Here is a 13756-nt window from a genome sequence, read left to right as displayed (position 1 = left end):
TGATCACAATATAAGGTGTAATGAACATACAGGGTAATTGTCATCGGTAGTTTAGTTTTAGTGTAATTTTAATGGAGCCGTTCACATCTCAGAATCAATGTTATAAAAGGATGCGTGTGAAGCGCAATAATTTGCATTCAGATATATTGAGTTGGCGAAACTTCGATCGTTCATCGTTCACATCCGGGTTTGCATGACGCCTTTATAGGCCGAAGTGATTTTCTTCAAATCCTACTAGATCAGGCCTGCACAACATACGGCCCGCGTGCGGCCCACGATGTAGTATAATACTGTTTATAATTGCGCCATCAAATATAATTGCTATATTAACTGGCAAAAAAATATATAGGATTTTTGCAGCGTCGAAGTACGTGCAAGTCCTGGAGCAAGTATAAAACTATATTTTTTACCAACTACTATGTAAAAATATTTTTTTCAACTTTTATCCATTTAATACATTTTTTTCGTTGTTTTGATTCTGCCCCAAAGCGCTATAGACAGGGCCGGATTAACCACTAGGCTAAAGGCTGTAGCCTTAGGCCCTGACAAAAATCGGCCCTCAGTTTTTTGCTATTTAATATTGTGGTATCTGATTATTAGGGCACTTTTTGATTTTAACCTAAAATAATTTTTTTAACTTTATTTTTATCAAATTTTAACTTAATTTTAACCTAACGAAATTGCTTGTTTGTAGAGGCCACAGTAACTTCGATCGTTCATCGTTCACATCCGGGTTTGCATGACGCCTTTATAGGCCGAAGTGATTTTCTTCAAATCCTACTAGATCAGGCCTGCACAACATACGGCCCGCGTGCGGCCCACGATGTAGTATAATACTGTTTATAATTGCGCCATCAAATATAATTGCTATATTAACTGGCAAAAAAATATATAGGATTTTTGCAGCGTCGAAGTACGTGCAAGTCCTGGAGCAAGTATAAAACTATATTTTTTACCAACTACTATGTAAAAATATTTTTTTCAACTTTTATCCATTTAATACATTTTTTTCGTTGTTTTGATTCTGCCCCAAAGCGCTATAGACAGGGCCGGATTAACCACTAGGCTAAAGGCTGTAGCCTTAGGCCCTGACAAAAATCGGCCCTCAGTTTTTTGCTATTTAATATTGTGGTATCTGATTATTAGGGCACTTTTTGATTTTAACCTAAAATAATTTTTTTAACTTTATTTTTATCAAATTTTAACTTAATTTTAACCTAACGAAATTGCTTGTTTGTAGAGGCCACAGTTCTTCGTTGAAATGATGCCAGTTACCCAAACATAATATTTTGTCGATTTCAGACCCAAACGTGATATTTTGTCGCAAAGTCAAGGTGTTTTATGGATTTTAAAAAGTGCATCGTTTTTTTTTGGCGATAGATTTAGCATGCTTAGGCATTTTTGTATTACAGAATGTCAGTAGGCTATTCCTAAAATTCAAACTGCTGATCTTCGAAAAGACCACGTTTATGGAGAGGAAGTGTTTTGTAACAACCAATAAAAAATGGACAATTTGCGATAAAAGTTACTGCTGATCCAAGTGGGCATTGTGACATTTTGACTGCTTTTATGTTTTTTTATACGTCACGTAACTTAGATTAAATGACTTACAATTGACTTAAAACGATTATTTTCTACATTTATTGACCCACATTTTTAGATTTAACGCAACTTATATTGTATCCGAACCGGAACTTTATGAACCGGTTTTGAAATAACGATGGTCCAACCGCAGCAGCCTTAGGAGTACAGTACCCTCAAACAACTTTAGGCCTACAGTACCCTTAATCCGGCTCTGGCTATACTATGACTATGTCATGTAGCACAGTTTGACTGTGATTGTGCGTCATGTATCTATTTAAATTGAAAGTTTTGATAATTTAAATCAAAGCATTTTTTTCACGGCTCGCGCGATTAGATCGATTTCAGTTGCATATTTTGAGTAGGAGTCCGCTTGAGTACATTATATGCCGTTAGAATGGATTTCATAACTTAAATATGCGTCCGGATTTTTTTTGCTTGTTGGGGTCCTTGTATCATTTTGAGTTGTACAGGTTGCACTGGTTGCATGAACAATATTTGCACATTTATGTAGTTGAAATAGCCCAAAGTAAGAGGAAAGGTCTCGTGCCCAGTTTACAATAGATGTGGCGAACCGGATTGTTTACAATGACATGCCGGACCCAAAGTAGTGGTTCCCAACCTTTTTGTTGTCGCGACCCACCTTCCAGTTTTAAAAAATCTGCAGGGTCTTGCAATGTTGGTGTATAATAAACCAGAACCAAATAACATAAAATTTGTCAACATGTTTATTTTTTTATTTTTATTTTTTTATTTTTTTTTTTTAAGAATGTTTAGTTTTACGCTATAAGCATCCCTAACTAAAGTTATTGTTCAAGTTTATTTACGCCACAACGATTTTTTCCAAAAGAAGAAAATGGGTGTTATGCTTATATAACGTAACAATGGAAAATTGAAATATATCTTCAGTGATGGTATTTCGGTAAATACTAAGCAAAAAAAAGAAAGAAACAAGCTTGTTTGCTACATTATACAGGAGCAGAAGTATTTGACATATCAAAGAAACACGTAGATTGAGATATTCAACAGGAAGATGATGAAACATGAATCAATTTTTATTCACGTCTTCGACAACTGTCTGTTGCTAGTGTGGTTTTCAGATCGTTAAAAAAAAATCAAAATTCAGATCATCAGCAAGTGCAAAAAACAATAAGTTAAGAATACGACTACTGGTACTTGAGAAAAAGAATGTCAATCACAACTGCTTGATATAGCATGTGCTATGGAGTTATCATAAGCTGAGGCATCAACCATAGTTAACCGAGTAACGTTGGAGCCACCAATAAAGGTTTCCCAAGTCAAGCAGAAAAGACATCCAAAAGAGAGAAAACAACCAAGATAGAAGACCCAAGATACAAGAAGTGCTACTTTTGTGCAGGATTATATTCTCATGAACATTGACGTAAAAAAATTGTTTGGTGTGTGGAAAGCAGGGCTGTGGAGTCGGAGTCGGGACTCGGGACTCGACGGAGTCGGTTTGTTTTGCCGGAGTCGGACTCGGGACTCGACTAAGACCGCTTAAAACCCGAGTCCGACGTGCGCATGCGCAGTATCAAACTGTTAAGGCGGAAAAATTAAGTAGGCTACTAAAAGTGTAATAGTAAATGGTGAAATATTTTAAAGCATGTAATGCGGGTGGATCAATAATGACACCAATATGATTGGATTGCAGAAAATCCAGCTTAATTTAGTTGCGTAAATGGGTAAAAAATACAGGGTGTAGAGTCACAGTTGGAATCGGGACTTGAAAAAATCTTACTTTTGGCCGGAGTCGGACTCGGGACTCGGAAGTCGGACTCGGGTGTAGTTTTTTGACCGGAGTCGGACTCGGGTTGTTTTTAAACGACTCCGCAGCCCTGGTGGAAAGTTTAATTATCTTTTTTAATGCTGTCTAAAGATCAAAAAAACCATGTAAGAAATACAGAAAACACCTCTGGTTTACAGTACAGTTTGACTTAAGTGACTGATTTAAAGTGATTTTAAATTATTTGACTTGACTAAGTCTTTGGGGCAAAATGACTTGACTCGACTTAAGTCTTGTTTTTAAATTAAGCATTTGTTTTCTTTTGCACATTAAATAATTTGCTTACTACATTTTGCGCTTTTCTTGTTTTTTTAGATTGGTTGTTGCTTATAATCGAACGACTTTATCAATTTTAATAGTTTAACGCAGGAGAGTTAATAGTTTAACGCAGGGGGTAATAGTTTTAACGCAGGGTGATATTATGACATTACCTTTGCTTTGAAAAAACATATAATTATCTGCAAATAATTGTTGTTGTTTAATAAGAAACATCATTGGCTCATAACAATGCGTTTTCTTAACTGCGTTGTGCTACTTTCAGAGATTGAGATTTGAGAACTGAGTATGAATTTACTTGCTGCCAGCAATCAACAACAAAGCACAAAGTTTTTACGAAGTATTGACATGAAAAACCTCTCAAATATGCTATCTTAATTTTTCTTCAGTAAAATCGAACCATCGTTTGAGCGAATTTTATCAAGCAGCAACAAATATCTCACTGAGATATGGCCAACAAAATAATTGACGTTCAATTTATTTTTGCGATTTTTGTGCGAAATACCGGTTTAACCTTTAATTGAGATATAAAAGAAATGTAATTTAGCAATATATATCTGAAAAGTTGCATTAGCATTTTTTGGGGGTACGAACAATGCTCTGGCCTGACAAAGGGGTACGAGCAGCAAAAAAGGTTGGGAACCCCTGGTTTAACGTTTAGTTTTTATGACATGGACTTGACTTGGAATTGGCTTGCTCTAAATGACTTGACTGGAACTTAACTTGTTATTTATTCAAAAAGACTTGACTTGAACTTGAATTTAGGTTATTTCACAAAAGACTTGACTTCATTTTAAAATGACTTGTTTACACCTCTTCAGTACAGTAATGAAGAATCACAATGTGTATCAATGTTCACGGTAAAAAGCATTAGCCTACTTATAAGACGGCGAACATGATTTTGAAAGTAAATGAACAAGAAATTCATTTTATAGCTGATTCGATAATAAAGCAAAATATTTGCTAAATTCAAACCACCAGCATACAAAATCAACACAAGATTATTTGTGGTAAAGGTGGGCATGGTAGTATGCTGAGTTACAACACAAAAAAAATGTGATCGTGCGCATTTTGTGCTGAAGTCATGGAGGCTACCTTTCTAATTTTCCATTGTCTTATTAAGACAACTATAAGTCGCGTCGCTTCAACTCATGGAATATATATTTAGAAACGGTATAAGATTGCGAGAGGAGTCATGCAAGAACTGTTGATTTTGCTGTTGCTTTCTGAAAATATGTAGGCTAAGTTTCAAATTGAACGGTGATTTCGTACAAAGTACGTGCAGCACATCAAGATACTAGAGTTCACCGAATGAATCCTTAGTACAAAACGATCGCCATGAAAGACGAAGCCCATGCTTTTTTCAAAAGTCGTTTTAACGTGCCTTTTTTGGAGCCGCGCCTGAGACAATCAATAATATCGTCAATAAATCTTTTAGAAACTTGTGTTTTTTTATCGTATTAATTTTTTTTATCGTAATCATATAATGCATCGTATAGTATTCGCAAGTGGTCGTAATATTTCGCAAATTATTCCATCATTCTGTTGGTAAAAACTTTGTCCATATTTTGTCATTACGTTGTGCAGTGTTAGAAGTGTGAGGTTCAAAAGCTAAGCTTTCGCTTCTTTACAAAAATGGCATTGCTGTATAGTAAGGCTGCTTTCCTGACACGGTTCGTTTAAAGTTTGGTAGAGTGCCGCCACATCTGCGGCTGGTATAGATTCTCTTTCCCATTTTACCTTTATTCAAGATGACGTTGCTTCTTCATTTTTTTCAGCTCCGCAACGTAGGCCTGTGTTTACTTTCGGTACAACACTCGTCGATACCCGTTTGACAATATTTTACACCAATCGGGTGTAGGAGATGTTCAAGCAGAACAGTAATACGAGAAGTGGTAATGTTTTCTTATGTCGGGTTACCATGTTCGCGCGGGGTTGCTTCACATTAAGTTCATCTTGCAGCCAAAGCCATAGTCTTCAAACTTTAAGTTTTACTGCTTATATATGCGTCAGCAACATAGTGATCGACAAACAGCAACCGTCTGCCAATGGTTTTGGATTCCACAAAGTTGCACCCTTTTATAGAATTAAACAGATTGGAATCACCATGGATGACGGCAGCAAACAAAGTGAATACACACATTAGAGCATTGCTACCGGACCGACAGTTGCATTTTTACGAAAATGTGTTAAAATGCAAGTAGTTTTGCCTTCCAAAAACAAAAAAATGTGGACTTTAATTTACTTCTTCAGTCAAGGTATAAAAGTTAGCAAATTTCCAAGCTACCCGCTGCTCACGTAGACCAACCTTCGTGGCAATTATTGTCAAACAAACCAAACATCCGCTTTTAGCAGAAAAGTGTATTGTTTCGAACAAGGATTGAAAACAAGTTCCACTGTCTATTACAAAAACAAAGATCTATAAGAAGATTTTTTGACCCTGGAGACAAATGCGGTGTTGACAAAGCCGACAACGGTATCGAGCACGCAAAGCCGACATTCAGACAAGGATGGAACATAAAAATGCTAGCAAAATGTTTGTAAACAAGTAGAGTCAGAAGTTGGATCTAAAGGACAAAGTATTACTACTCAAAGGGTTAAACTTTGCACCCACGCCCTAATGGAATAACGAAATAAGAGATAAAGAATGGATAAAATTTCAATCACACATACGACGCATTGAGAGGGAAAATGTATTTAAAGATAAAGGACCTCAGGAACCACCTCCTGACAAATTAAAAATTCCTGAGTCGCTAGACCTAAGATAGACATATTATAGATCCGGAAACGGTTTTCATTAGATTGGCTAAAACAAAACTGAGGAACGTTTCTGCGTCATTGTGGAAAGAAACCAGAGGGTAAAACAACCTACCTCCTAACAGCCACAAACGCCTTAAATAATAATAATTTACCTCTTGTTGAAAGATTTTTATCTGTCGGGCAGACAAAGACGGCAAAATTATTGTCATTGACTACGTTAACTACAAGTTCGTTAACTTAATTTGTTAACAAATATCAAAGAAAAAACAGTTTGTTAACAAATATCTACGAAAAAACATTTCAAAACCGGAGTTCAGCACTGAGAAGAGAATGCGAAGAAGCAGTGAAGTTATTGTGCACACAGGATGCAAGTTTAGACGATCTGCTCCACTATTCTTATCGTGTTAAAATCAACAGAGGTATATATCACAAGCAGTGACGTGCGGTGAGGTTCCTAGATGGTGAGGCACAAATTTTTTCGAGTCAACGTTTTTCTTCAACAACCACAAAAACGGCATAGTACTAATAAAAAATAAATAAACTCAAAAACCATTCAGAGAGCAAAAACAAAACGACTAAAAAGTAGTAAAACTACATTAATATAGCAAACGTATTAATGACTACATTGTTTATGACGTAACAGTGCATGACAATTGAAGGCGTGGCATGCCTGTGATCGACTGTTGTGGTAGGTTACTGCTATTAAATGCTACAAAACAAATTGTTATTAAGAGTAAAATATTTATAATTTTTTGGTGGGCCATGACCCCCCTGGCTGACAGCTACACATCTACTCCTTTTTAACCAATCTCTTTGAAAGTTGCGCGTTATTTTTTTTTGTCCAGTCGGCTGATGCAAAAGTTTAAAATTTGCAACAGGTCTGCCATTATTTATGACTTCAACTTTAGAGCTTTACACTACAAGAAGTCAATGTACACGTACTATCGGCATTTAAGCTGGACAAAGAAAGGTTTAATAGCGTGGACGTCACAATTGAGGCATGCCTCAAATCATAGCTAATTCGTTCATCATATTTTCCGAGAGAATTAGCGAAAGAAAAAGGCACGCATAATGCAGTGCATAGCACTTCTGTGATCTGAAGAGAGGCACGGCTTGGCGCTGCCTCGCTTTGCGTAAACGCTTGATATGAATAACACAACAGAAGGAGAAAAATAAAGGGCGCTATAGGTATAGAAACGTGAAATTTGCGGTAGAGATATAACTGATATAACTTTTGCTTGATATATCTTTTGCTTTGCCAGATGTTGACAGGTGAGGCAGTGCCTCCCCTGACTGCACGTCCCTGATCACAAGGTATCTGGAGCATTACTATTTGGTTACAATTTAGTTGCCATATTTATGTCTTATAATCATCGGTTATAACAGGGGGCTAGCAAATTTTCACGGACATGGTAACGTACAACCTTATATGTAAAAATGGTAAAGAGCCCACAGTATATTGGATTGGGTTGTTTTGTTTAACAGCCATGCCCCTCCCTAAACTACTTTAAAGTACATTTTTGGCTAATGTTAATTTTGGCGGGGATAAACTGATTCGAGAATATAACAAAGCAGAATTGTTTTCTATGTTGCGTATATTACGAGCAGGGAAACTGAGACGCACATTTGAAAACAAACACGGTCGCTTTCATAGCAGCAATCAGAAAATACTCGTCTACGCCCTAAAACTGCTACGTTGGACCTCAGAGATCCGATCGAACTAGGTTGAAAACCACTGCTCTAAAGCAAAGGAGAATTCAAAACTTATATTTCGACAGGTCGCTTACCGTGGCGTACTATAATACGTGTAACCTAAAAAAGTGTCGTGAAATATAATTTCTTTGTTGCATTTTTGGTAAAAAAAATTTGGTATGTAGGAAAGTAGTAGCTATCTATCTAAAGCTACTTACCATTAGCATAATAGCGAGCCCAAAACCCGACGGGTCTAGGATCTTCATTGGAATAATCCGAAACGAACTTGATTGACATTGTATTTCCTTCAGATAGGAATCTATGCCCGTTTTGAGGTATAAAATGTGGCGAAATATTCCCCTTTCCACATAAACGCTGAATATTCCCAGCACCTTCAATCTAATCCAATTCAACAATTAATGTTATTGGAATAAGTATACAGTGAAATTGTTTTTCACTGTATAATTTAAAGTTAGACAATTTATTTGTATTTTTCTCCGAAATTAAAAATGTATTTTTTTCTTATAAATTTTCGGTATATAAATTTTAGTTCGTTCAGCAAATTTTGTTTAAATAATATGATATCCAACAGTTCATTCCATAAACCCTAAAAACGTTTTGCAACATAATTTGTAAGTTCCTATATACCAATAGTTGTTATTACTAATTAAAATAATAAATATATACAGTGGAAATAGATTTATTCACAATCACCTTACTTGAACGTAATCGTATGCACAGTATCCACCAAGTTCAGCATCATAGGAATCTTCTAGGTCAAATACAGTAAATTCCAACATAACTTGATATCCAGGGGCAACGGTTATAATCCAGGTTTGATTTTCGTTATTATTGTAAGGATGTGGATATCCCGGACTCTCGACAAACCCGTTGCGTTCATTAAGATAGATTACGGAACTCACACGGACTGCCGAAACCACCAAAACTAGTACAATAGTCGCAAGAAATCTAGAAAAAAACATCTAGCATGTACAATGCACCAAGTCAGCAAAATGTCGGTCAATATCTATTATCTAGGACAGGGTTTCCCAAACTGTGGTCCGCGGACCATTGGTGGTCCGCGGCGATATGACAAGAAATTAAAAAGTCACACATATACGTTGTACAGTATAGGCTACGTACCATTTTAATAATGGCCGCAGTTATTCTTAGTTGTTGCGCGAAGATTAGTGAGTAAGGTTGTTGTGAGGCAGATATGAGAAACGAAGTGCGGTTATAGAATAATTTAATTGTGTAATTATACTGCCATTAAATTAGTTGTTAACTTTAGTAACTTAACTTTAATTGTATTGCGGTCCGCGAAAACACAGATTCACAAATAGTGGTCCGTGGTACAAAAAAGTTTGGGAAACCCTGATCTATGATACCGGACAGCTTTCCAACGTAAAATTTTTCGTGAAAGCGCCAATTAACCAAAGTAGTTCTGGGTTTGCAACCACCCAACGTTTCTATCGACTCGTTTAAACTCAATCTATTGTCATAAACCAATTTCGTTACAAATAAAAAAAAGCAGTTAATTAGGTCTAACATCCGAGCGTTCGGTGTCATTCACCCTGAAGAAGGCGATTTAAGTAGGTTTCCGAAACCTTGATTAACACTAACAATTACCAGAGGAGCTGTTTTTGGTTATTATTAGTTAAGACTAGACGGAATACCCTGCGTTGCCTATAGTTTAAGTGGAGTATTTACCAGTTTAGTTCTAACTGGTAAAGGACGAATAGCGTTCTACCGCCGACGTAAATTAATTACAAGTTAATTATACAAAATAACTGGTAAAAATTGTTGTAATCTCAGTCAGGCGCGGATCTAGGATTTCACTTTGGGGAGGGCCATGAATTTTTTTCAGATATGACGTCACAGTTTTTTCAGATATGACGTCACAAAATTATACCATTGTGTGACGTCATAATTCAGGTAAAAATAACATCAGCTGGCCGAATAAAGTAACTCCTGCAAAATAACGCGAAAAACAGACCTTTTGAAAGCACGAAAAAGTAATAAGGTTAGCCTCTACAGTGGGCCGGTTTCCTAGTTTTACCCGGTATGAAGAATATCGCTGAAAGACGCTACCATGTCTATTGTCTACACATCTTGCTTTTTCCCGAAAAGGCGAGAGCAACCGCACATGCCACCGAAAAAGCGCCGAGGCCACGTCGCAATAAAACCATAGCGTTGTCTGCTGCGGTCAGCTGTGGTTCTTTCATGACACTTCTCTCAATTTTTAAGTTACTGTAGTTGTTTTTTGCCAAATAAGGTTGCTAAAAAGAGCAAAACTCTATGCAGAGTTAATGCCAACATTGGACAGGTTATTCAAATCCTGGGGATTAAGGATTTAGTTTGGGGGGGGGGGGGGGGGAAGTAAAATATAAAATGGTTCATCTGAAAAACATTGATTTAAACAACATATTGTTGTAAAAAGTATCCTATTAGTGTCTTGGCGTTGTCAACCATCGTTTTTGCTGTAAAAAGCAGTTATTTTCGGGGGTTTATGCAACACTCTTAAAAATGCTTAGTTGATTTTTTGGCATATCAATACAAACAAACAACCATTCAAGGGCCAAAGATAAACAGGACGCTGGTTATAGAAATACAAATTGTAACAATAAATGCAGAAAATTAGCAAAGACCATATTATCAAAATAGGAAATCGGATAATAAAAATCTCAAGCGAAAAAAAGAGGAATATGCTGTTCAATATATTTCTTTAAACTATCTGAAACAAAACGAAGTTGGAGCTGAAGCTAATGCGATAAGCTAGACCTGTGTGGTTAATTCTGCCGGTTAGCTCATACTGTATATTGCTTTAATAACATAACACAGCTAAAATATTGCCAAATGCAATTTAAAAAAAAATTTAAAAACTAAACAACAATTTAAAAACTCTGACTAAGCTTTTTAAACTATTTAAACGATTTTTATGGATTTAACTTAAGAATTTTGACAAATTTTGACCTACCGTGTAAATTTTGACAAAAGTTTGAATTTTTTATAAGTCAAGCCATAATCGCCCGAGTTATCACCTTTTCTTAAATCTTTTTTCTCGCAACGCCCTTCGCTGATTTTACGACGCACCAAGCGATGTGAATTTTAATATTTTTTATTAACATATTTGTGTGTAGAAAATTCACAAAATGTAACTGCATGTACAAAATGGCGCAAGAACTTCTGATATCATAGGTGTGACATGTGGTCTTGCACAGGAGTGTGTTGTGTAGGCAGAGCGTTAAACTTTTAAACAAAAACACTCGGATTATTTACAAAAAGCAAATGTAGCTAGACAGGATGTGCGGTTTTGTATATCTTGCCAGGGGTTATAGCGCGATTCTACTATATTATACCAGAGGGGTATAGCACTGTTTCGCTATATTTTACCAGGAGGTTAATTCTGTATTTATTCTATTCACTTTCAACGGGTCTTATTTGTCAGTGTCCATATACCCCCAATGTTGTTTTTCGTTTCGGTGCTTTAGCAGGCAAAAGCGGGTGTGGCCCGAAGTTTCGTGTTATTCGTTGGGCATGGAGCACTTTTACAAGAAAGGTTGCCACTGGTATTTGTCAAATAAGTTCATTATAATGTTAATAGTGTCTGAAGGTTTAACTTAAGGATATAACGAATGTTAACTGATTGTTTTATGAGTGTTAAATTATATTAAATAACTGCGGGTGGTGACCATAGGATAACTGTTGCTTATGAAATTTATTACTGTCCAGTTGTGCATTGCAATCATTTTTATTAATGTCCTGTTGTGCATGTTGCAAAGGATTTATAAGAGGATTTTTATTCCATCAATAAAAACACACAAATTTCTATGTTTTTGCCCCCATAGGTTTTGAGTTAAAAAGCAAACCTATATTTTATCTTTATAATTAAAATTTAACAATTTTGTTTGCACCCCTATTCGCCTCTAATTAGGGGACAAAACCAATAGTGTGACGTCATCGTTTTACTTAAACGATGACAACTATCACTCATATCTAGCGGCAGAAAAACTTCAATACAGAATTCGTTCATTTCGCTTGCTTTATTTAGCTCCCGAAGCGACGAAGCGGCTGACATCCTGCTGCACTGTAATGTCCCGCGCGTGCAACGTTCATTGTGCGAAGTGGCTCGTTTTAGTTAAACTGGGCGCGTGCAACATGCTTTTTAGAAGTAGGCTTCTCTTAGTAAAATAACTTATTGCTCATACAAAACAATTTTTTACCGCCGAAAATTTAAATGCGAAATTCGGAGGCAGTGACCTCTCTATTTGCAATTTTTATTCTATCAATAAAATCACTTTAATTTGAACATTTTTTTATTATTTTTTCCCATGGGTTAATTATTTTGAGTTGAAACAAACCTATAATTTGTGTTTATAAATGAAAAATATTTAACAATTTTTTTTATTAGACACCTCCAAACACAAAAATCAGCTTTCAATGGTTTTCTAACATTTGTGAAATTTTCAGATTTTTATGTCATATTCTTGTATTGTAAATATATCATTAAAATATCCCAAAGTGTTGTGCATTTTGACAAAAAAAAAACAACATAAATGTTTTTTTTCGGGCCACATAATGCGGACAAAAACAACAAGTGGCCAAAAAAAATATTTTTTTTCGGGACACAAAATAATCCTTATTGACGTCTACGCTTATGAGGCATCACGCTGTTAATAGCCTAGACCTCGCTGCAAATAACTCACTAGGATTTCCTCGCATTTATCACGATAAATATAAACCATGCAAATAAAAAATCATTATTTTGAAAAAACTAGTCAAATGATGCAATTTCCCAATAATGAGTTCAATGGCCGACATTGATTGTCGATACACAATTGTTGTGCAACGCCCTTGGAAAAATAAAACGCACAAATTGAGAACCTCTGGGGTAATTTATTAGAATGCCATGCTGCGCACGGCGTCTTTGGACTAAATTCCTCCAAATATAGTTTAAAACACATTAAAAAAGATTTGCTCGAAGTGCGATTTTTTTTGCATTTGCGAAGATTAAATTGGTATAGCGTTTAGGGTGTGTAGGATTTGTGGGTATAGCGTTTAGGGTATGTTGCTACGGGTAAGTAAGGCGCTGGCCCGTAGGGCGAGAGCTGACGGCGACCTAAGTATCTTACACGTTTCTGGTTACACCTGCCTCCAAGGAACAGGTCGCCTAAAATACCTGTCCTTAACTTTTTGAACTCTGGATAGAGTCATTAAACTCAGTTGCTATTTGCTCATTGAGTATATCCACAAATCCCAGTACACACGATAACATAACACGGTGATTCAAGCCATTCAAGTATAAAAGCCGTATATAGTAAAATCCATCGCGAAACGCCGATAACGCTCGGTTTAAGTGTTGGTCACACGTCAGTGGACACTGGTCAGGTGTATTGTGACGTCAAGCTGGGCAACGCAGTAGAATAATTCTTGACAAAGGCCACATTATAGAGCCCCACCAATGACCCTATTTGCCCTTGATCATATCCTTGCTATATGAGTGCTACACTCGAAAAAATAAAATAAAATGTTAGCAATAGTTTGAAACCATTTGCTAACCTAATCTCTTTTTTATATCTTTGTCTATTGTCTATTCAATGGTATACGAAACGAGAAAGGTCGGCAATCACGTAAATCTTCCGC

The 13756-nt window shown here is 36.2% G+C and overlaps 1 protein-coding gene across 1 annotated transcript in view; it reads right to left on the bottom strand.

The window, feature by feature from the left end:
* LOC146148640 (mannan-binding lectin serine protease 1-like) overlaps positions 1 to 13756 on the bottom strand; it is a 75605-nt gene that overhangs the window by 61523 nt on the left and 326 nt on the right. The window contains exons 2-3 of the mRNA XM_083387099.1: positions 8833 to 9082; positions 8332 to 8512 (exon numbers count right to left, since the gene is read on the bottom strand). Of these exons, the coding sequence (XP_083243225.1) occupies positions 8332 to 8512; positions 8833 to 9082 (431 nt within the window). The remainder of the gene's footprint in view (positions 1 to 8331; positions 8513 to 8832; positions 9083 to 13756) is intronic.

The sequence above is a fragment of the Ascidiella aspersa genome, chromosome 4 (genome assembly GCF_963924565.1).
Source record: "Ascidiella aspersa chromosome 4, kaAscAspe10.2, whole genome shotgun sequence".
NCBI lineage: Eukaryota > Metazoa > Chordata > Ascidiacea > Phlebobranchia > Ascidiidae > Ascidiella > Ascidiella aspersa.
This window is presented reverse-complemented; position numbering and strand designations above follow the sequence as displayed.